The following is a 21,052-nucleotide window of genomic DNA, read 5'->3' on the forward strand; positions in this document are numbered from 1 at the left end:
GTTATCTATACAACACTATACATTTAGAAATCCCTTCCTGTGGGTCAAACTCTTATCCATGGTCTTCCCAGGAACCTGCAGATTTAATTTTTTATTTCATTAAAAAAAAAAACAAAGTGTTGAGGATCAGTGATAAAACGTTGCCAACAGGATATGAAATAGCTGTCCCTGGTTACAGTGTATTATTCTTTCTTTACATCTCAGGGATGAATAGAAATGCTCTTTCATCAGGAAAGGCAGTTTTCCCCTTGCCTATTGTAAGCAGGATTTTAATAACAGCTTTTCAACATTGCAGCGTGAAGAGTCTTGTGTGCAAGTCTGTCATCTGAATCATTATAAGGTTTACAAAGGCTCGGAATGAACACACCACACCAGTTAGGAAGAAAATGTTTTTGCATTTATTGGACAGACATTTGCAATACGGCTTCACATACTGTTCAGTGTGCAAATGGAAGCATTGAATGACAAATGTTCTTTATCGATATCCTTTTTCATCTTTTTATTATTATTTTTTTTTTTGCACACCATCAGAATGGAGCTGAAAAAAAAATGCATACACCAGGAATAGCGGTAGTAGGAAATATCCACAAGTTGATCGTGCTTATAAAATTCATTTAAATCTGTACAGTGAAGACAGATGGCTCCCTGAAAGACAGCAGCCCACATGTTGCCTATAATCTAAAGCATGAATGGCTTTCAGGCTTCAAAGAAGCCAGCAGGTGACCTTTTTCTTAATAGTTAGTTAGTGGTCTGATCCATCAAATTGTGCCTTGGAGTCATTTTTGAATGTAGTGCTTTAAAGACAGATGACCTAAGTGGGTTGCACACTTTAACCCACCAAGTACCAAATTCATTGCTCTTCGATAAACAGAATCTGGAAATTGGTGTAATTTGATACATTCTAAATGAATATGCTACCATTCTAAAAGGTGTCAATCTTTTACAAGTGTAAAATGACAAGAATATTTACAACATAATTCCCAGCGTCCCATTTTGAGGGCAGTCAGACCATTTCACGTCGGCTGTGACGCTCGACACATAGAAAAATTTTATCATGAATTAACCGCTACATTTAGACGTACATTTTACAGTTAACAAAATTAGAGGAGTAAGTTATAATAATAACATAATTAAAAGAGAACATTTAATTGTCAGGTAAACATTACAAAGTAGCCTGTCCTCAAATGAGGACAATGGCTCTTGATGGATTAAAAGCACCAAGCCGGGATTGCAACACTGTTCATGGAATCAGAATCTCTGGGGTTGGTAGAGAACGAAAGACATCAGAGAGTGTATTACCAAAGCCAGTCGTCCCACCCAAGAAATCTGGTCAAGCAGCAATCGCTAGCAGCCTTTACATCCAGGAATTTATTTTATTTTTTTTCAGGTCTTTGATTCTGTGTATTACGCAGTAGACAGCTAAATATAGCAAAGCACTTTATACACAGTTAAAAGGCTTCAGGATATATTACTTTGGAATAAAAAAAAAACCAGTACGTCAATAGCGATAAGGGAAGTGAAACAGCGTGGTGATCGAGTTCAATTCTGTAGTCTGCTGATCCATCACTGCAGGTCTGGCTGTCAACTGCATTACCTGTCAGACAAATGATTCTAAAAACAAGACTAATGTTTCGCTTGTGCATTCTGAGAACAACAGGTGTTCCGATTGCTTAGGATTCTGCTCCGGTCATGTAGAATAGTATTAGGGTGCTAAACAGTACTGCAGAGAAATTAGTAGGGCGCTCCCTTCAGCAGCACGAGTCCAGACTACCAGTCGCACCAGGAGATCTAAGCATGTTTTTTTTTTTTTTTTTTGCTCCAAAAAAAGATACAGAGAAGAGTTCAAAAGGATATGCAGGAGGAGTGTCCGATTTGGAATGGAAGTGCAGTAGTTACCCTGCTTTGGACACACAGTGCAAACAGCAGGATACTCGAATCTGAAAACCTCGAGGAAGTCGGACAGCACGAATTGTTCAAACAAAAACAGACATGTTTACTTTCAATCGGTTTTTAAAGCAAAAACCAAACAACACACATAAACAAACACAAGTCAGTCACAAATACAAGGTAGCCACGTCTCGGGAGTGCCTGGTCGCACACAATGTGTAGGCTTCTGTACTGCAGTAAAGCCAAGACGTGTCCCGCAGTGTCTGTAACATCATGTTGTTGTAAAAGTTAAACAGCACAGAGCTTTCTAGTTTTCTGTTTCCTCAGCAGGTTTGAGTCCACAGGTATAGATTTCATACAGAAGGCACCTAAGACTGTGCTAAATTTATCAGGATTCAGTATAACACCAGCCTGGTAAATGTAACATTTAAATACTACTTCTGTATGTGTTAATAAAACATGATCGCGCAGTACCAGCATGATATTTTTTTTAATCCCTTTCTCTTCGATGTAGTGTTAACTTCCCTGTTTTACAGTGAAAAATATGTTATCGATGTGCAAAGATCGGCTTTCAGATAGCATGTCTTTGAAAGCAGGAGCGATCAGGGAAAACTGAAGTGTGCATAATAAAATCAAACAAAGAAAGAGGCTCCCTTAACATGCCTCTTGTGTCTGTTTATGCTGTGGTTGTAGTAGTATGATTTTACTTCAGCGTAAGCTAGTAAGGACCAGTACTGAAACCAAAGTAGCGGCAATGGTTAGTGATCAGTCTGTCAAGACTGCCATTTACAACAAGCCCCCTTTGAAATTCACAACCAGTATTTTAGATTGTAATCAGAGACCTTACATGTACCACTTTAAACAAGCTCTCCCAAAGGAAACACGTCGATCATGTACAACACATTAGCACGTCCACCCCTGGATTAAAGGGGAATGCTTGTGAAGGTTCTTTGTTTTGTTGAAACATTCTAGAATTGAAAGCGTGGTTCTGGAAGTGGAACGAAAAAAAAAATATCGATTACGGGGGAATTGAGCGCTCCGACAAGTCAAGAAAAAAAAAAAAGGGAAATAAACACCACACACAAGGAGTAATAATGGGAAAAAAAACTAAGTAAAACAAGAAAGGTAAAGCCACAGTTGCATTGTTCATCATCGGCTACGGCGAGACAGCTGGGTTCCAGACGAACCACGCCCACGTCCAGCCCTGATTGGACAGTACAGAGTCTAGAGCTCCTCATAGTCCCCGCCCCCGCTCTTTATTGGCCCCTCCACTCCTGCCAGGAAGGCCTCCAGGTCGCCCATCTCGTCTGGTTTCTTGCTCTTCGATTTCTTTTTTTTATCATCTCCCCCTCCTCCTCCTCCTCCTCCTCCTCCTCTCTCCTCTTTCTCCTTCTTCTTTTGCTTGTGCTTCTTCTTAGTGGCCTTCTCTTCCTCCTGAACGCCCACAGAGAAGACAGTTCATTGTAAATATCAAAAAAACGACACAAGCATGCAACATTGTTAAAGAAAGGTTTTTAAGCTTTATATTCCAAGTCTTACGCGAAAGCTCAAAAAACAAATACCCAGTTACACTGGAAACTAAATAGTTTAGCAGACAGTCCCTTCCTGTAAATACGAAGCGTGTAGACTTTGAAAGTACGACAAATCCAGAGTGCTAAAGACAGGCAAGACAGACACGTACCTCTTTGCTTTTTTTCTTCTTTTTCTTTTTGTCTTTTGATGAGTGTTTACTGTCTTTATCTGTAGGGGAAAACACAATATATAAAATCAGTAAAAAAACACGACAGAACCACTCAGGATGAAGGTTATTTTTATAATGTTTTAAGACCAGCTTGCCTGCAGCCTCGTCGCTGCTGTCTCTGAGCTGCACGCTCTTCTCTTCGAAGCCCAGGCCGAACAGGTCAGTGCTGTCTTTGGGTTTGAAGGAGAGGACGCTGGGCTTCAGGGGCTCGGGAACCTTGGAAGGAATGAACTCGTTATCGGAGAGGTCGGAGATTTCATCCCGGACCGGGAACACATCCTGCAAGATTTGAAAAAGAACAGGACTATTGATCTTCCAAACCAGGGGTGTTCAAACTAAGAAACATGATCCGAGTGTTAAAGATTTTACACGTTTAGCCATGCTCAAAAAACAAATACAGATTATTTCAGCCATGGTGTTTATACAGTCGTTTATTAGCTCAATTGATTTCATAGCCAATACCTTTTCTCAAGTCTTTTTGCACGTGTGTAGGTGTTCAATTGATCTACATTGGTGGCAGATCTAAATACTACAGCCTTTAATTCACTCCCTAGCATATTGGTGCAGACTGAAATGTTGGTTATGAGACGTTTGAAATTCGCTGCTCTTGAAGTGAAACAGGGAGAGAAAGTGCAAGGCCACAGCATCTGCTCATGTCATGCTTCACTGACTACAAATTGATGCAGATTCATATTTCCATTGAATAAATGCTATTTGACCACTACTGCATTGGCGGCGCTAGCGACGCTAGATCAAGCTTTTCTATAGCTGTGCATCACTGGAAGAGGTATGGCTGACCCCCGCACGCACGCACTCCAGGTGATTTCTTTCTACTTACCACCTTCTTTATTTGGCTGTCCGATTCCTCGCTGTCAAAGTCTGGGTCGTCCATAACAAAGGAGAGCATCTGCTTAGCCACGGGCCCTTCGAGGTCTGTATCCGAGGACTCTGGCTCCTGGGGGCCACTCTTCTTTTTGGAGCCCGCGGCTGGGGCTGGGGCTGGGGAGGGACTGAGGTGAGTTTTCTGGCTACTGACTTTCTCAGGCCCCAGGGGTGGAGGTAAGTTGACAGCGTCAGGTTTCAGTTCCGTTGTAACAGTCTTAGTTTTGGTCGGTGGCTTTATAGAGTTTTTGGAAGACCTAAAAACAAAGGAAAAAGCAATATCTTTTAAAAAGAGCATCTCATTTTGTGTGAGACACGTTGCATCTCTAGAGGGAATCAATCCAGTATAAACACATTCTTGGCTGGTTTCCCCAGACCCTGCTTAACATTGATCTCGGAGCACCATTAGGAATTCCAAGATGAATGCTAATCAGGGTATTTAAAACCATTAACAAAAGCACTTTGTATCCAACGTGCTGCCCTCCAGCTCACCATTTAGTGTCTTGCCCAGCGCCAGGCCCTCCGCCCCCCTGGTCCTCCTCGTCGCTGGACAGGGTGATGTTCTTACTGGGGACAGTGGCTATTGGGACAGGCTTGTGGGGGGGCTCGTCATCAGTGTCCAGGTCGTCTTGGAAACCCGCCACCATGGGGTTCTCTCCCCCGTCCTCGCCGTCACTGCGAGGGGGAATGGACAGCGTGTTACTGCAGAGCACTCACTGACGCTCCAGGATTTAATATGCACTTATGTAAAAACGAGGGAGAATTTTAAACAACACAGGGTGACAATAAAAGGTGCAGATAAGCTTCTCCATAACCTTAAACTGCCCTGGAGCTGCTACTGAGCTCAATCTCCCTGTTCTGTGTGTGACAGAGCGAAGGAATGATCCAATTAGCTAGTCCACTGACGATGTTGGTCTGGCCTGAAGCATTTGATGCATGTATGTATAGGACAGGATCAGACATGTGGGCATGATTACTTCTCCGTTAGCAGAGTTATTGTCACTTTGGGAAGGCCAGCTCATGTCATGTGTGGAGGGGAAATTGAGAGCCATATCCTGGTGTTAAGAACCATAAGTGTTGAAACTGCAATCCCAAACCTCACGGTATAAAAATGACAACGCGAGAATGGGCTAAAATCCCCCTTTGCCTCACTTTAAGGATCATTAACCGAGGAGTAAAGCACAGAGTATCTTCCTTGTGAGCAGAGAGATAGTGAGAAACACTTCAGCTGCCAGAGAGATGTCTGCTCAGAATTACGAGTCATTTTTTAATTGCCACAATACTCGCTTATTAAGCACTGCCAATAGAAGTGCATGATCCAGATCAATTGCAAAACTAATAGACACTAGAAACTAATAATACATAATAACAGCTGAACTGCATTTCAGTCAACAGCATCACAAATCGACTCCATCAACTTTACAGCAGCAGCTTCACAGAAGCACATTAACACACAGCGGGTGAGTTTACAGACGCTGCCGTCCTGCTCCCTGTGACACCAGGTTGCAGAAAGACAGATTACTGAGCCCAGAGGAAGGTGCAAAAGCATTTAAAGCTCAATTTATGGAAAGCACAATAAGGCAGAGTAACATACAAGGTTCCAGCTTAGACCCACTAGCTTAAAATCAGACCGATCCTAGAAGGCTTTAGCTTAGCTGCTAGAAGCCCAGAATGACCGAACCTGCAGTAGGAGTGGTCTGGGTTGTCAGAGAGCTCCTTTACCTGTCGCTGTCGTGGCTGGCCCGTGGCTGGGCCTGGGGTTTGACCTTGTCCTTCTGAGGGGTGGTGTCCTCAAGGAAGCTGCGGTCCAAGCCGTCGTCCGGAACAAAGTCGTCCACGCTCTTCACAACGCCCTCCGTGGGAGCCGGGAGCGAGGACTCTGCAACATGTACACGTTTACATGGCACCCTTAGTTTCACCTGCATCCAGTTTAAACTCAGTACGAAATTGCACAGAGAACTTGCCATTTATCTAAATTCGATTATTCCTCTCCGATGACCCAGCCGCGAGATCTCATTTATTTAAAAAGAAAAATCAATGTGCTTCTCTGTTCAGGTGATATACTGCAACCCCTGGACAGGATCTGCAATGCAGCAGCACCAGGGGTTTGCAGAGTAGCTGCTCTGGCTGCTAAGAACGGTGCAATAAATGAAAGTGCAGCTTTGAATGTCAACAGACTTATTGTTGCTATTAAAGCAATAACATTTACAGGCTACTTGAATCAATATTAATAACATGCAATCACTTTGAATTTTGCAATGAAAAGATTTACACCCCAATAAAAACCATTCTGTTGTAAGGGTCTGTTAATGACGCCATTACAACTACTACTGGATATTGCTTACAAAAAATAAATAATAACTGATGTATATATATTTAGTCTAAGATTCAAGAGATGTTTCTATTCATTTGGGAGAGGTAATTTTAGGAGAATTTAAACCTAGCTTTTTTTTTTTTTGACACAGCTGCAGGGATATAAATGCATAGCGGTTTCACCCATTCCAGGTTTTACTATGAGCTTGATTAGCTACAGTATATAAGTAATAAGCTCAGGAGTGTCTTATTAAACCAGGAATGGATCAAACTGCTATGCAAAGGGAGTTTTATTTCAATCTCTGAACTAGTTTGCAAAGCAGCAGATTGTGCTAGAATTTGCCGTCTCTTACTTCCATGCTTCGTTTGATCTAGCCTGGACGCCTCTCTGTACTCACCGGGTTTGTTAGTGGGGATCTCGGGGGTGGAAGAGGAGCCGAAGAGCCTGGAGATGATGCTTCGTTTCTGGGGAGGGGGTACGGGGGTGGCTGCAGCGGACGGAAAGGGTGCTGGAGAGAGGGACGGGACGGGGGGAGAGGGCTCCTGTGCTTGCGCAGGAGGAGGAGGAGGTGCCGCTGCTTGCTGCGCTGTCTGGATCTCAGCCGCAGGGAGCACTGTGCCTGTCATGGCCAGGGGAGGTGGGGAGGGCGAGGACGCTGTGAGCAGTGTCTGGGTGGGAGGGAGGGGTTGGGGGGTCCCCGGGCTAGAGTTCTCTGTGGAGGCTCCGTTCGGAGGGATGATGGGGGACTGGGACCCCGACGACGGGCTCTGTCCGTTGGTCGGTACAGGAGAGGCGTAGCCTTTGCTGCGCGATTCCATCATTTCAAGGAAACTGCAGAAAAAAAGAAGTGTAGCGAGTGTGTGGGTACAGTGTTGTACAGTGCAATGAAACAGCTTGCTTTTGTCTGGTATGTCTCCTACAGCACTCTTGTAATACAGTAGTCCCCACCCCCTCCAAACCACTGTGGGAGGATTAAAAGATCATTTTAAAGCCTGCATTCTTTACATTGCACAATAAACACTGTACTAAAGCTAGTGAAGATACTGGATAGTCCCAGCTTTGCTGTAGTCAGTACGCTATTTCAACTCCAAGGACAATGAGGTTGTTCATAACATGTGCCAGTGCTGATCAGATAAAGAAAAAGCAAGTGCTGACTCAAATAACCTTGCACAATAGCTTCCAGGCTCCACCAGAGGGAGCTCTCTCCAAGCCTGAGGTTTAGCAGCATTGCGAATTGTGGGGTAGAAATCCTCTAGACAGCCTCTTGGAATTACCCAGCATCGCATTTCAATGACTACATCACTGATGCCAGAAATAAATGAATTGCTTCTTTACTCTTTCAACAACTGAGCTGAATAATCTTTCTAGTGTCAGTCTATATCCCTCCCCAAGCTAGGCTGGCAACACCAACAAGCATGGCTTCATTTAAGTAAACTAGTTACATGCATGCTCTTTTTTTTTTTGTAGAATGCAAATAGCGGTACTTCTGTACATACAAAGTGTCATGATGCGTGCATGCTGCAGTGGTGCATGTGTGCAGGTAGCGTGCACGGTGCAGTGGAGTGCAAGTCCTGTAGATGTGTGCACCCCAGTGGGGTGTAAAGGACGGCCGCTCACGTACATCTCGTAGTTCTGATCCTCGGTCTCTTGCTGGACAGTCAGCTCCTCTAGGGTGGCGTCGATATCCAACTGATTGGTCTCCAGCTGCCGTAGCAACGTCTCTCTCTGTGGGCGACAGCGGAAACAAAGCTCAGGCCAGGCTGCTCTAACCCAGCCCCCGACGAACTGATACAGCAACAGGGCGAAACAACACCTCCCCGAGCTCCATCAATTATGAAGGAGAGGAACCTTGCAAAGCGAATCAGGCCTTGCTTGCTTTACACAGTACGTTGAGGATATACCAGGATGATTTCCAGTGGATTTAAACTGATATAAAATGTAGTTTTAATAATGAATTGCATGTGGGCTCTTCAGAACAATTCAGCTACTGTACTGCAGTTGCAATTTAATAGTTTTTTTTAAGCAGCATAGCTTGAGATGCTGTCAATACAGTGGTGACCTGAGTAGCTATCCCAGCTCCTTCAATCTGTATTCATTGCATGAAATGAATCCTGGAGCATAAAAAAAGGACAGCTTGTGTATTTAAAGATTGATGAGCTATGGCTATGAAAACACAGCTGATGAGTCCAGAACACACTGAATGCGACTTTCACATAGGAAAAAGTCTGATAACTACATATAAAAAATTGCACCAGTTTTTTTTTTTATTGATGATCTTTGGATCCCCCTCCTGATATTCAATTTGAAAAAAAAGATTGGCTGTTATATGTTGTTGTTTATTGTATTTCCTCGGGCAGTACGAGCAATTTGCAGGGATACACTTCAAAAGGATTATATTTAATCTGGAACCCAATCCCGAAGGCAAAAATAATGGCAGCTGGCCACAATATAACAAACCTCTCCCGCTGCTGCAGTGCCACTTGCACTGCAGTAACCCCCTGGAAATCTTAAATAACTGGAACCAGAGGAACCAGCTCCAGAAACAAAAGGGGCTCCTAAACCAGCACCATCAATCTCGTACCGGATTCTCATTCTGTGCACTACACAGGTGTGCCTTAGAAACCAAGCCTGCCAAACTCTTTCACTGCACTCGAACACACTGAATCACTGCAGGGACTCACGTGAGACTTTGGGTAACTGGGGTTGAAGCATTAAGGTTCCCGCAATGAAAATGCCTACTTTAGAATGATTAGAAGGATGATCTTTCATAGATAATATATCAACATCAATTAATAAGGTTGTGTGCCACACGTTGAAGCCACTGCATTATATAGTGAGCTATGAGATTTAATCCTTAAATATCTTAAATGGTACATCCTGATCCCTTTTCTACTCCAGGATTTGCAGACAGGATCACAGGGTCTAATGCTTTCTTTTGGGATTTCTGTTCCACAGTCTGCTAAAAGGCTTAACTCAAGCAAACCTCTGACTCACATGAGTATTTACAGCAGAGTCTCTGGTCTGCAGTAGCTGCAGGACAGTCCAAGGAACCTATTAATGCTTGCATTTGGATTCTGCTTTGCCTTTCCTAACTACCTTGCTTGAGACCCTAAACCAATGGTATACAACTGAGTTTAAAATGCATGCATCAGCAGCATAATAATGTTCCCCACACCAAGAACGACAATACAATACTGTAAATTACAAACTTTTTTTGGATCATAGACAGGAATGCGATTTGAGATTTGAAGGAGGAGCATGCAGTACAATAGAAGGTGATAACTCACCTGCAGCTGCAGGAAGGGGATATTGAAAAATCTGTGCAAATATTTTAAACCAAAGCCGTTCCTCATTGAAGACTCAGCGTAGTGAATGTAAGATGAACCAGGGGGTCTGCACAAAGAACAAGGGATGAAAAGCACTTCGCTTAAAACAGCCTGCCTTCTAGTGTTCCAGACAGTGCAGTAAACATATAATCCATAGGCAGATTTATCAAGAAACTTGGATTCTACCTTTCAGTTAACAAGCTGCAATTACAACTTTGTGCAACGTGTGGCACTGTATGCTATGCAATACCACCCATAGACGCAAAACAACTTTCAAGATGAATATCACTAGATATCATAATGCGTTTTGTATCACCTCTATTATTATTACAAGTACAATGATTATTACCATGATGATGATGATGATGATGATTATTACTGTACCTGTTCATGCTGACGATGAAGTCTCGAATGTCGTCGGGCAGGATGACTCTGTGCTCCCCCATGTCCCGGTGGTTTCCCAGCACACACACTGGGACGTGGTTCGGCACTTTGGGAAGCTCCCGCAGGATGTAATTGAACGTCCTTGACAAAGACGGCAACATCACAGATACGTTTTAATGGCTAGAACGATTTTGTTAAAACAGGCAAAATTACAACTTTTTTTTTTTTTGTATGCAATTTATTAAATGTGAACATAGGGTTGGAACACATTGGATTTTGAGCAGGCTCTGACCAACTGCACGATCTACGGATTTCGTTTCTGCAAGTTATCGAGCCGTTTGTTTGTTTGCATCAGGCTAAAAGGGCACTAGGATAGCCACAGCACTAAAAGCTAAGCAACTCAACCCCCCATGCCTCTCTCTCAGATGGGAATCCTGTTACAGGCTTGTGTAATGGAGACTAGCACACTGCAAAACTGGCAGCTAGGAAGGGTTATCTGGTGCACGATGCGTCGTACAGATAAAGCTGGAACGTTTGCTGAAAAACAAAAACTCCCTTTCTGTTACAGTACTGTTACCTACTCCCAGCCGAGATCACAGAGTTCAAATGTAAACAGTACAAGTAGGAAAGCGTTGTTAAACTGCATCCAGTTCAAACTTCAGCCCTGGGGAGTTCATGCAGAGAATCCTGTCACTAAACACAACTACAAAATAGCAGGTTTGTAAGTTACATGGCAGAAATGTTTTGCTTGTGTTAAGAATGTCTTCCTGTTCTGGTAAACAAGGCAGACAGTTTCATTTCCCTACAGGACCGGTCGCATGGAGATTCTGCCTGCCGTGTTAGTGTATTAATCAGGGCGAGCAGGCTGTCCTCCTTACCACTGCTTCGTGATGTCAAACATCATTATGACTCCGTTACAATTCTTGTACACATCCAGAAACTCAGCATCCAGGGCCATCTCATTTTCAGACTGCAGACACAGTAAAACAATATTTCAGATCCATATTTGAATGCCTCCCCTCCCAGCTCCAGTTTAAAGATCCCAGTTTAAGTAAGTCCCACAGTAACAGGTTTCAGTTCACGACTGCTTCGTCACCACCAGCTCACAGCTACTGAACAGAACTACAGTGTGGTTCAACTCCAGCCTTGCCACACTGCCGCTACTTATCTGAAACTGAATTGCTTTTATTGCTATTTTGCTTGGAAACACACATATTGAGTCCTGCATTTCAATTACAAGGAGTTTAGATCAGATTTACAATTAATTCTTTGTTAATTTTTTTTTGTGAAAGTGAGTTTTTTGCTACTAATTCTGTAACATTGTCTTAAATCGGGGTCTGTGAAACCACCATACCAGTTTTATTTTCCTTTTAAAATAAACTGTGCAAAAACTACTTTGGGGTAAATCCCTTGATAAATATGTTCATGTGTTTCGTACACAATATACATTTATACTTAAAAACCACGCTGATGCCGATTAAGGCATCTTTGTATTCTGTGAGTTCCCATCAGGGTATTTGTCTTACCTCCTGGGGCTCGTTTTCCACTTTCAAACTGTCTCCTCGCTTCTTGCTTTTGCCTGCAGCATAAAACAGTTAGGCCAAAAGATTTTCTTCAGAAAGTCGCCCTGCAACCCTGTGGGAATGACTTGAGGTAGACAGAGTCTGTGTAATACCAACGAGTCTAAAGAAGGGGTTGCGTCTCCATTAAAGAACACCGCTGTTTAAAATACTGTGACCATGCATGAGAGAAATAAAACAAATGGGAACCAGAGGGGTACAGAACTGGCATTAATGATGCAAACAGGCGATTTATAAACAATTATTTCCTTTCTGACAAGTGAAAGCATGCTTGGCCACAAGTCACATTAATCGCATAGCAAACGCCTTCCAATTTTCTACAGTGCAGAATTGTAACTATGTATGAATGTGTACGTGTAGACCCACAACAAAACATATATATATTTTAATCAATTTTCATTTCATAAGTAATTTCGTATCTTTTCAATTTAATATATTTTTTTTTTTTTTTCATTGCATGCTGTGCCTTTAACAAACGAGATAGCTGTGAACAGATGAATAACAGACTACCTCTTTGTGTCCACAAACTACGTGGCACTGAGCAAAGGCCTACCTCTGTGTCACTCAGATAATACAAAAGGCACAATGAAAACGGAAATTCAGCAAAGACAAACAGTCTGAATAAACTTGAGTCTACAGCTAAGACAGCTCTCAACTACAGCATCAGGCATAGGGAATTTGTGACCTGAACCAAAGTGGAAAAGGGCATGAAAAGAAAAAAAAACTGGATAGCAGATGAAAAATCACGAGGAGACAAAATCAATGACAAAAAGTTAATGATAGACTCGACAAGGTTTTAACCACAGATTGAGGGGGATGACCATGCATGCAAAAACCTTAAAATATTTCAAATAAGTAAAAGGGGTTGGTGAAATAAAATTAGGAACCATCTGCCATATGTAGCACACCCGTCTGCATAAACAGGGCTGATTCATTGGGTATGCAATGCAATTCTGTAATATATCAAAGCTGCACCTCCCTGTCCCAACAGACAGTAGAGACAGAATGTGATTGAGAGCAGACTGGAGTTGCTTGGTGGGCAGTTGCTTCAGTATACAAGACATCCCAAATAAACATAACAGACAACTTCTGTGGAGGAATTTGAGGCATCAGATCAAACGAGTGCCATCCTACCTCCTATTGACAGCGTTATGCTCCTAATTATTTGCCCAACCCTTCTACACATACATTTGGTTTATGCATAGGTAAATATCAAGGGTGTGTGACCTACAGGTTGCGAATACTACATGATCATATAATTCAGACAAACGTATGTGCCAACAGGTTTAAATAAACATGGACTCTTTCTTAGTCATCTCTAGAATGACACGTGTACAGTAACAGCCTTACTTGATGAAAGGGTGGGGAGCAAGAAGGGGTGCAGATATAGGGGACTGGTGAAAGTACAGTGTGAAGTCACCTGTGTCACATGGTGTCATTTTAAGGAAAGCTATAGTAATAGTAGGTGCAGTAATTTCGCATTTTGGGTTAAGTGTAGCAGCTGTGCAGTAGCATTGTAAACATGCTAATATTTCTGCCTGCTGAAGAGACAGACTTACAGTTAAAACGTTAGTTCACTGAATTAAGTTTCTTTCAGTAGTTCTAAAAATGCCCAAATGCCCAAATGCTGACGGTCACTCAGGCTGCCTGAGGGAACTATGTACAAAATCATTTCCACAGCAGGGTAGTGAATTTCAATTCATCATCAGCTGCACTGGAGAGGAGCCGTAAGCACAGTGCTCGAGGATGACTGGGCTTTTAAAAGGGGCTGTCGAGAACCGATTGTGATTCTATTACAAAAACGAAGGGGCCTGTCTGGAACCTGTTAAGGAAGTCCCAACCGCACAGCAGCGTCTCCAATTTGCAGTTACTTTTCAATGGCTCCGGCAGTGCTCCCCATGCCTGCACTCTGCAGCACCTGTTATTCTTCCTATTAAAAGCAGCTAGTTTGCAGTGCTGTAGCTACTCCAGCTCTCTGCTGATCGCTCACCTTTGTCGACCACGTCCCACACTTCGACCTTGACAACATCATCTGTTGCTGTAAAAGAAACAGAAATAAATCAGAGTCACAGCTGCAGCCATGAGCCCAGGATCAGTGTCTTAAATTAAATGACAACGACATATTTCAGATGGATAAAAAAAAAAAAAACACAACAGTGAGCAATAGCATCGGTTTAATTTTGTTTTATAAACAAAAAAAAGGAACTAAATTACCGCTAGGCAAATTGATTCACTTCTGTATTACGAGACATCTATCTTGGTGCATCAGCTTTGTACAAGGTCTCTGCAGATTTCTTCAGCAGGCCATTAGGGAAAGTGCTTGTTATTTGTACTCAAAATGATCTTCTTGGCACACTGTCCAGAATTAGCTAATGCACCCAGACCAGCGCACAGGCCCTGGCTTTCAATTAAACACTTGGCTCTCAGACTGGAACCCACATTTTTGGCAAGCAAGCAAGTCCCGTCCCCCATACCAGCATTATTAGGAACTTATTGCTGCTTCTACAATATCTGACAAAATTGTTCAGCTGCAGTAAAAGCAATATAAATGTGCCCGCACTTGAAGGTACAGACATTAAGTTTGATCTTACGCCGTTGTAAAGATATGTGGCTCCCCACTGAACAGAACTGTCACCGAAATGCCAGAGACTGCCAAAAGCTTTTATGTCCATTATGTTACATATAATTTACTTTCAAACGAGAAAAATGCTTTCTTTAGATAACGTAGAAGAAAAGCTGGGACAGGCATTATCGCCTAGTCTATGCAAAGCGTTCTCCTCATTATTTGTTTATTTAGCAGACACCTTTATCCAAGGCAACTTACAGGAGACTAGGGTGTGTGAACTATGTATCAGCTGCAGAGTCACTTACAATTACGTCTCACTCGACAGACGGAGCACAAGGAGGTTAAGTGACTTGCTCAGGGTCACACAATGAGTCAGTGGCTGAGGTGGGATTTGAACCGGGGACCTCCTGGTTACAAGCCCTTTTCTTTAACCACTGGCAATTCCCAACCCTGAACCGCTCCAGAGTTTACCAGGAGCTGCATCTGAGTTTATTGCTTGCTCAGGTGTGACAGCAGTCCATGCTCGTGGTAAAACCTGGGACTGGATCCAGCCCTGCTATGTCACTTACTCTTGTAGTTCCAGTGAATGCTGGTGACCTGGATCTCCTGCGTGGGCAGGTACTCCTCCAGAAACTTCTTGCCCTGGAGCCGGTGCCAGAGCGTGCTCTTTCCTGTGTTTCTGTCCCCCCGGATCACTATCTTCACTGCAGGGAGAAGCACACACGCACATGGGGGGTTAAAGGAGGGGTCATGGAACAATACCTCAAGCAGACCTACTGGACTGTATAGCACCAGTGGCTCTGGCCAACGGTCAATTAACTAATGAAGTACTTGACTGGAACAGACGTGACCTGTTTAGAAAAAACGCAGATATCGCAGGACGAAAAGGATTCTGCCTGCCGACCTGAACTACCTTTTTAAAAATATGTTACCAACTAAAAAGTGCTAGCAGACCCAAGCTAAACACCTCCATAGTTACCTGGATCTTTCTATGCATTAGTTAAGTAATACATTGACCCCAGTCCGTTCAGAGCAGATTGCCGTCACCTTATCGTTTTAGTCATTGCTAAACATGACCAACTTTGCCAACCCTGGCTACACTGTACAGATATGTCTTATTGAAATCATAGTAAAATCAGGAATGGATCAAACTGCTATGCAATGGGAGTCATATTCCAATCAAGGAATAGTATTTATACACACACACAAATAAAAAAAGTGTTATGAACAATTCATTTCCAAAGCAACATATTATCTAGTCAGCAGATTTCTCATGAAGATTGTCTTTTCCTCCCTTCAGACTGTTCATCCTCACACGCTGACAAGAGCTTTCCTATATTATGCATGAGGCTCATCATGAGGTATCAATATCAAAATGCAAATCCACTTAAGGCGGTATTTCTGTAAACGCTGATTCTTAAATCGGGGTAAACGGTTTTAGCCTTGCAGGAGGGAACAGTGGAATTCAGCAGTCAGCACCGAATCCAATAGACTGTGGAATTAAGAATCTCAATAGAATTACAAGCAAGCGTGACGAAGACAGAGCTGCATCTGTTTAGAATTCTGGCTTCTTAGAACCCTCCAACATTCCCTATACAATATCCTGTGACTGTTCTTTAGAGTGCCTGCTCCTTCTTTTCTCTATTAAAGCCAGTGATGCAGTCAGAACATTTCCCAGGTCAGCAGCCAAGGCTGTCACCCTGAGGAAAGGCTTGCATTTAAAGCAAAACTGGAGGAAGCAATATTACTGAAGCTTAGCTAGAAAATTCACTCAGCAAAAAAAGAGAAACTGAGTGTCTGTTTTGATAGTTACAGCACCCGATTTACTAAAGAAATTCAAGCACAAGCTATCACAAGTATAATTGAAAGCAGAGCTTGCTTTCTTTCTTTTTTTAAACCGCTACCAGCATTTGACACCATCGCCGGAGATTTGGTGACACCGTACCCTCATAGCTTTGTGAAACCCTGAGCCCGTCTCCGTTAGGCGATCAGATGATCCCTGCATTATTGAAAACAACACAGGGCCTTCGATTTCAGGGCAAATAAGAGGGAGGAGGAGGACCGATGAGAAAATGCAGGATTGTTAAGATCATGGGGTGCTGGGGTGCTGCTCTGCAGGCTGTGTTGTGTCATCAGAAGTCTTTTTTAAGAATGAAACACTTGAGATTGTTGGATTTTGTTGACCATGCTTTTTACTGCACGGTTTGGTGTTTTTCTGCAATCAGCCAAGCTACTGCATCAAAAAAACAATAATCTCTGCAATCAGCATTATTTTCCCTATGTTCAGTTTTTTCAAACTTGGGACCAATGTAAAGTTACACTTTAAATTCAATCAACAAGAAAAATATATATGCCGACAACATTCATTTCGGTGTGTCCCACGTAAACAGCTGCTTTACCTACCCAGAGAAAACTATGAATATATTACATGGGTTTTCTTGTAGAGATTCTAGACTACAGTAGGCACTGATGCAAAAGCACACGTTTTGCATCTATTTAAACTACAGCTTGTATTTCCCTGCCGCTGTACACTGCAAGAGGGACATGGACAGATCCGGTTTTATAAAATAGAGCTAATGCATGCCCTTTGACATGCATTACGTCAGCACCCCATACTAGACTCAGTGTTTAAACCAGGCAATTTGTAATTACAGTCAAGCCTTATATCCGCTCTGTTATATCAATGAGTAAATGCTTCAGTTTCAACAGGTAGCTGTGGCTGTTTTACTTACTGTTATACTGAACCCCCTTGGCGAACCTCCTCTGCAGATTCTGGTTCATGGACTGCAGTCCGGCTGGGATGTTCTTATCCCTTACCTGCCCGGGTTCTGAACCCACCAGCTTCTTCAGGGCTGAAAACATCTTGAGGGGGGGAAAAAGGCTTTAGCTACACCCTCTTCTCAAGAGAAAATGAACCCACAACAATCTGTATCTGCACAGAGCAGTCAGTCGGTTCTAGTGGTCTAGAACTTGAAACTAAACAGCTTCAATATCTAGACAAAGTCATCCAGAGGAAACGGATCATCTGCAGAAAAAAAAAAAAAATCTAGGACAAGGTCACTCTAACTATGCCACACAATATGAAATGGCAAAATGCCTATCTGATGATGCTATTTTCATGCATTGCAGATGCACAATAATATAAAGTAGGGTCTAACTTATGCTGTCTATAGTTGATAGAGTAAACAGTGGATTGCTTGCCTGACGTCCCAGAGTAAGTCGTCTAGTTGCTGTTTAAAAAAGTGTTTTCCTTTTCTATATAAACCGTTTCACAGTTCCAGCTGTGAATCTTCTCTTATTAATCCACCCATGTAGTCGCGATCTTAGATGTGAAATGTCAGTCCTTGCTGCACAAAGGCGGATGCACCACGTATCTGTGTCCCCTACTCCGACTCGCAAGGGCTGTGCTGTCCACGGCGGATTCCACGCTGCCTCGACGCGTGGTTCTTCCTTAAATCTTCAGCTGGTATCATCTACAACGTTGAAGAAAACAAAGCCCATCATTGCCATGCATTTGTTTAAACGAATTAGTCTAATCTTGGCAATGGAGCAAAACTGTACACGTCTAAATGCGGGTAAAATGTACCGGTGCGTGTAAACTTGAAGGACTGGTGCAGTAGCCTTCTCCTGCAATGGCCCAGTCATTTTACAGTATTGTTTAAAAAAGAAACAAGTGACACTGTAATTCATAATAAACCCGTGTTAATAAAACAAACGTACACTACTAGTGTGTTAATAAAATAAAAGCGAAGGGCAACTGAAATAACATCCCGACCCGAATTCTGAAATTCTACCATTATAAAAGAGGGATGCTTTGCGTTTCAGATGGTTTGCAATATTTAAAGTATGCTTAAACACAACCAGGCAACACAGTCCGGTGCAGAACTACATTTTATGAATTGATCCAAGTCCCGTGCAAAAACCACAAACACGCCCCTTTCCCGTGTTCACAAACAAGAACCCTCACGATCAAAACCCTGCTAGCTAATAATAATAATGCGACGAATGGCTGTACATGTGTCATTGATACAGATGTCATTGGACCAGGTACCGCCGATCATTAACCATACGACTGCATTCCTAAAACACCCCCGCACTGTCATTTCAAGTCTAATAAAATCATTAAAAAAATAAATTAAAAGCAATCAACGTACCCCTTCTGTATATTCAAGAGAGCCTCTTAATTAAGATTCCTCCGATGTGTTCCCTTTTTCGTTGAAAAGACACTAAACCGAGAAAGGTTTGGTCGGTTTATTTACCTTACTGTAAAGTGTCACCCTTTCCCTGTAAGATGCGACTTTAAGACTGCTTAATGCCACTGCCCCAGCCACCAGATGTCTGTAACATTTGATAATACAGCTAGATTTCTTTATTCAAATCTTCCCAGTTCTGTAATTCGCACGTCTACTGATTCGTTTTACAAAAAACGTGTACATTGCAATTGATTTTTCTCCTTATTTACACCGCGTTCCCTTCCAGATCTCTCATCCGGTCGTGGTTAGTGGTGGTTTTATTTTCAAATTAGGTGCTTCGCTCTCCGGCTCGTTGCTCTGAACACTAACATCACTCTGCCCCGGCCGCCATTTTCTGCTTTCCTCTGTGCTTGAAACCGCAGAGACCAAGAAGGTAACACGAGCCGATTCAGAGTCGCTGTGGCTTGTGTGGTGCCACCTGGCGGCAAAACCAAACAGTCAATTTAAAATACTGCACCTATAAAATTATTATTACACAAACAGTCATTTTAAAATACTGCACCTATAAAATTATTATTACACAAACAGTCATTTTAAAATACTGCACCTATAATATTATTATTACACAAACAGTCATTTTAAAATACTGCGCCTATAAAATTATTATTACACAAACAGTCATTTTAAAATACTGCATCTATAATATTATTATTACACAAACAGTCATTTTAAAATACTGCGCCTATAAAATTATTATTACACAAACAGTCATTTTAAAATACTGCACCTATAAAATTATTATTACACAAACAGTCATTTTAAAATACTGCACCTATAATATTATTATTACACAAACAGTCATTTTAAAATACTGCGCCTATAAAATTATTATTACACAAACAGTCATTTTAAAATACTGCATCTATAATATTATTATTACACAAACAGTCATTTTAAAATACTGCGCCTATAAAATTATTATTACACAAACAGTCATTTTAAAATACTGCACCTATAAAATTATTATTACACAAACAGTCATTTTAAAATACTGCATCTATAATATTATTATTACACAAACAGTCATTTTAAAATACTGCACCTATAAAATTATTATTACACAAACAGTCATTTTAAAATACTGCATCTATAATATTATTATTACACAAACAGTCATTTTAAAATACTGCACCTATAATATTATTATTACACAAACAGTCATTTTAAAATACTGCATCTATAATATTATTATTACACAAACAGTCATTTTAAAATACTGCACCTATAATATTATTATTACACAAACAGTCATTTTAAAATACTGCATCTATAATATTATTATTACACAAACAGTCATTTTAAAATACTGCGCCTATAAAATTATTATTACACAAACAGTCATTTTAAAATACTGCACCTATAAAATTATTATTACACAAACAGTCATTTTAAAATACTGCACCTATAATATTATTATTACACAAACAGTCATTTTAAAATACTGCATCTATAATATTATTATTACACAAACAGTCATTTTAAAATACTGCACCTATAATATTATTATTACACAAACAGTCATTTTAAAATACTGCACCTATAAAATTATTATTACACAAACAGTCATTTTAAAATACTGCATCTATAATATTATTATTACACAAACAGTCATTTTAAAATACTGCACCTATAATATTATTATTACACAAACAGTCATTTTAAAATACTGCATCTATAATATTATTATTACACAAACAGTCATTTTAAAATACTGCATCTATAATATTATTATTACACAAACAGTCATTTTAAAATACTGCACCTATAAAATTATTATTACACAAACAGTCATTTTAAAATCCTGCATCTATAAAATTATTATTACACAAACAGTCATTTTAAAATACTGCATCTATAATATTATTATTACACAAACAGTCATTTTAAAATACTGCGCCTATAAAATTATTATTACACAAACAGTCATTTTAAAATACTGCACCTATAATATTATTATTACAGTCCTAGCTTGTTAACTTTTGTATCATTTCTTTGTAAAATTACCTACAGTAAAAAAGCAAAACATTATATTATTATTATTATTATTATTTATTTCTTAGCAGACGCCCTTATCCAGGGCGACTTACAATCGTAGGCAAAAACATTTCAAGCGTTACAA

At 41.1% G+C, this 21,052-nt stretch overlaps 1 protein-coding gene across 2 annotated transcripts; it reads right to left on the reverse strand.

Annotated features, from left to right (window-relative positions):
• Positions 1 to 375: 375 nt before the first annotated feature.
• On the reverse strand, positions 376 to 17,705 carry LOC117964707 (rab-like protein 6). Of its 2 annotated transcripts, none has more exons than XM_034909127.2 (15): positions 17,413 to 17,705; positions 15,250 to 15,384; positions 14,105 to 14,152; positions 12,061 to 12,113; positions 11,413 to 11,504; positions 10,535 to 10,675; positions 10,112 to 10,217; positions 8,446 to 8,549; positions 7,222 to 7,655; positions 6,233 to 6,389; positions 5,003 to 5,185; positions 4,467 to 4,767; positions 3,724 to 3,844; positions 3,569 to 3,627; positions 376 to 3,321 (listed from the first exon to the last, which is right to left on the reverse strand). In XM_034909127.2, the coding sequence occupies exons 1-15, from the start codon at positions 17,540 to 17,542 to the stop codon at positions 3,112 to 3,114; spliced, it is 2,274 nt and encodes a 757-aa protein (XP_034765018.2). In that variant the 5' UTR covers positions 17,543 to 17,705; the 3' UTR covers positions 376 to 3,111. The 2 variants fall into 2 exon arrangements, with proteins under 2 accessions (XP_034765018.2, XP_034765017.2); XM_034909126.2 differs by having other exon boundaries at positions 3,724 to 3,907.
• Positions 17,706 to 21,052: the final 3,347 nt, after the last annotated feature.

Source organism: Acipenser ruthenus, chromosome 31 (genome assembly GCF_902713425.1).
Source record: "Acipenser ruthenus chromosome 31, fAciRut3.2 maternal haplotype, whole genome shotgun sequence".
Lineage (NCBI taxonomy): Eukaryota > Metazoa > Chordata > Actinopteri > Acipenseriformes > Acipenseridae > Acipenser > Acipenser ruthenus.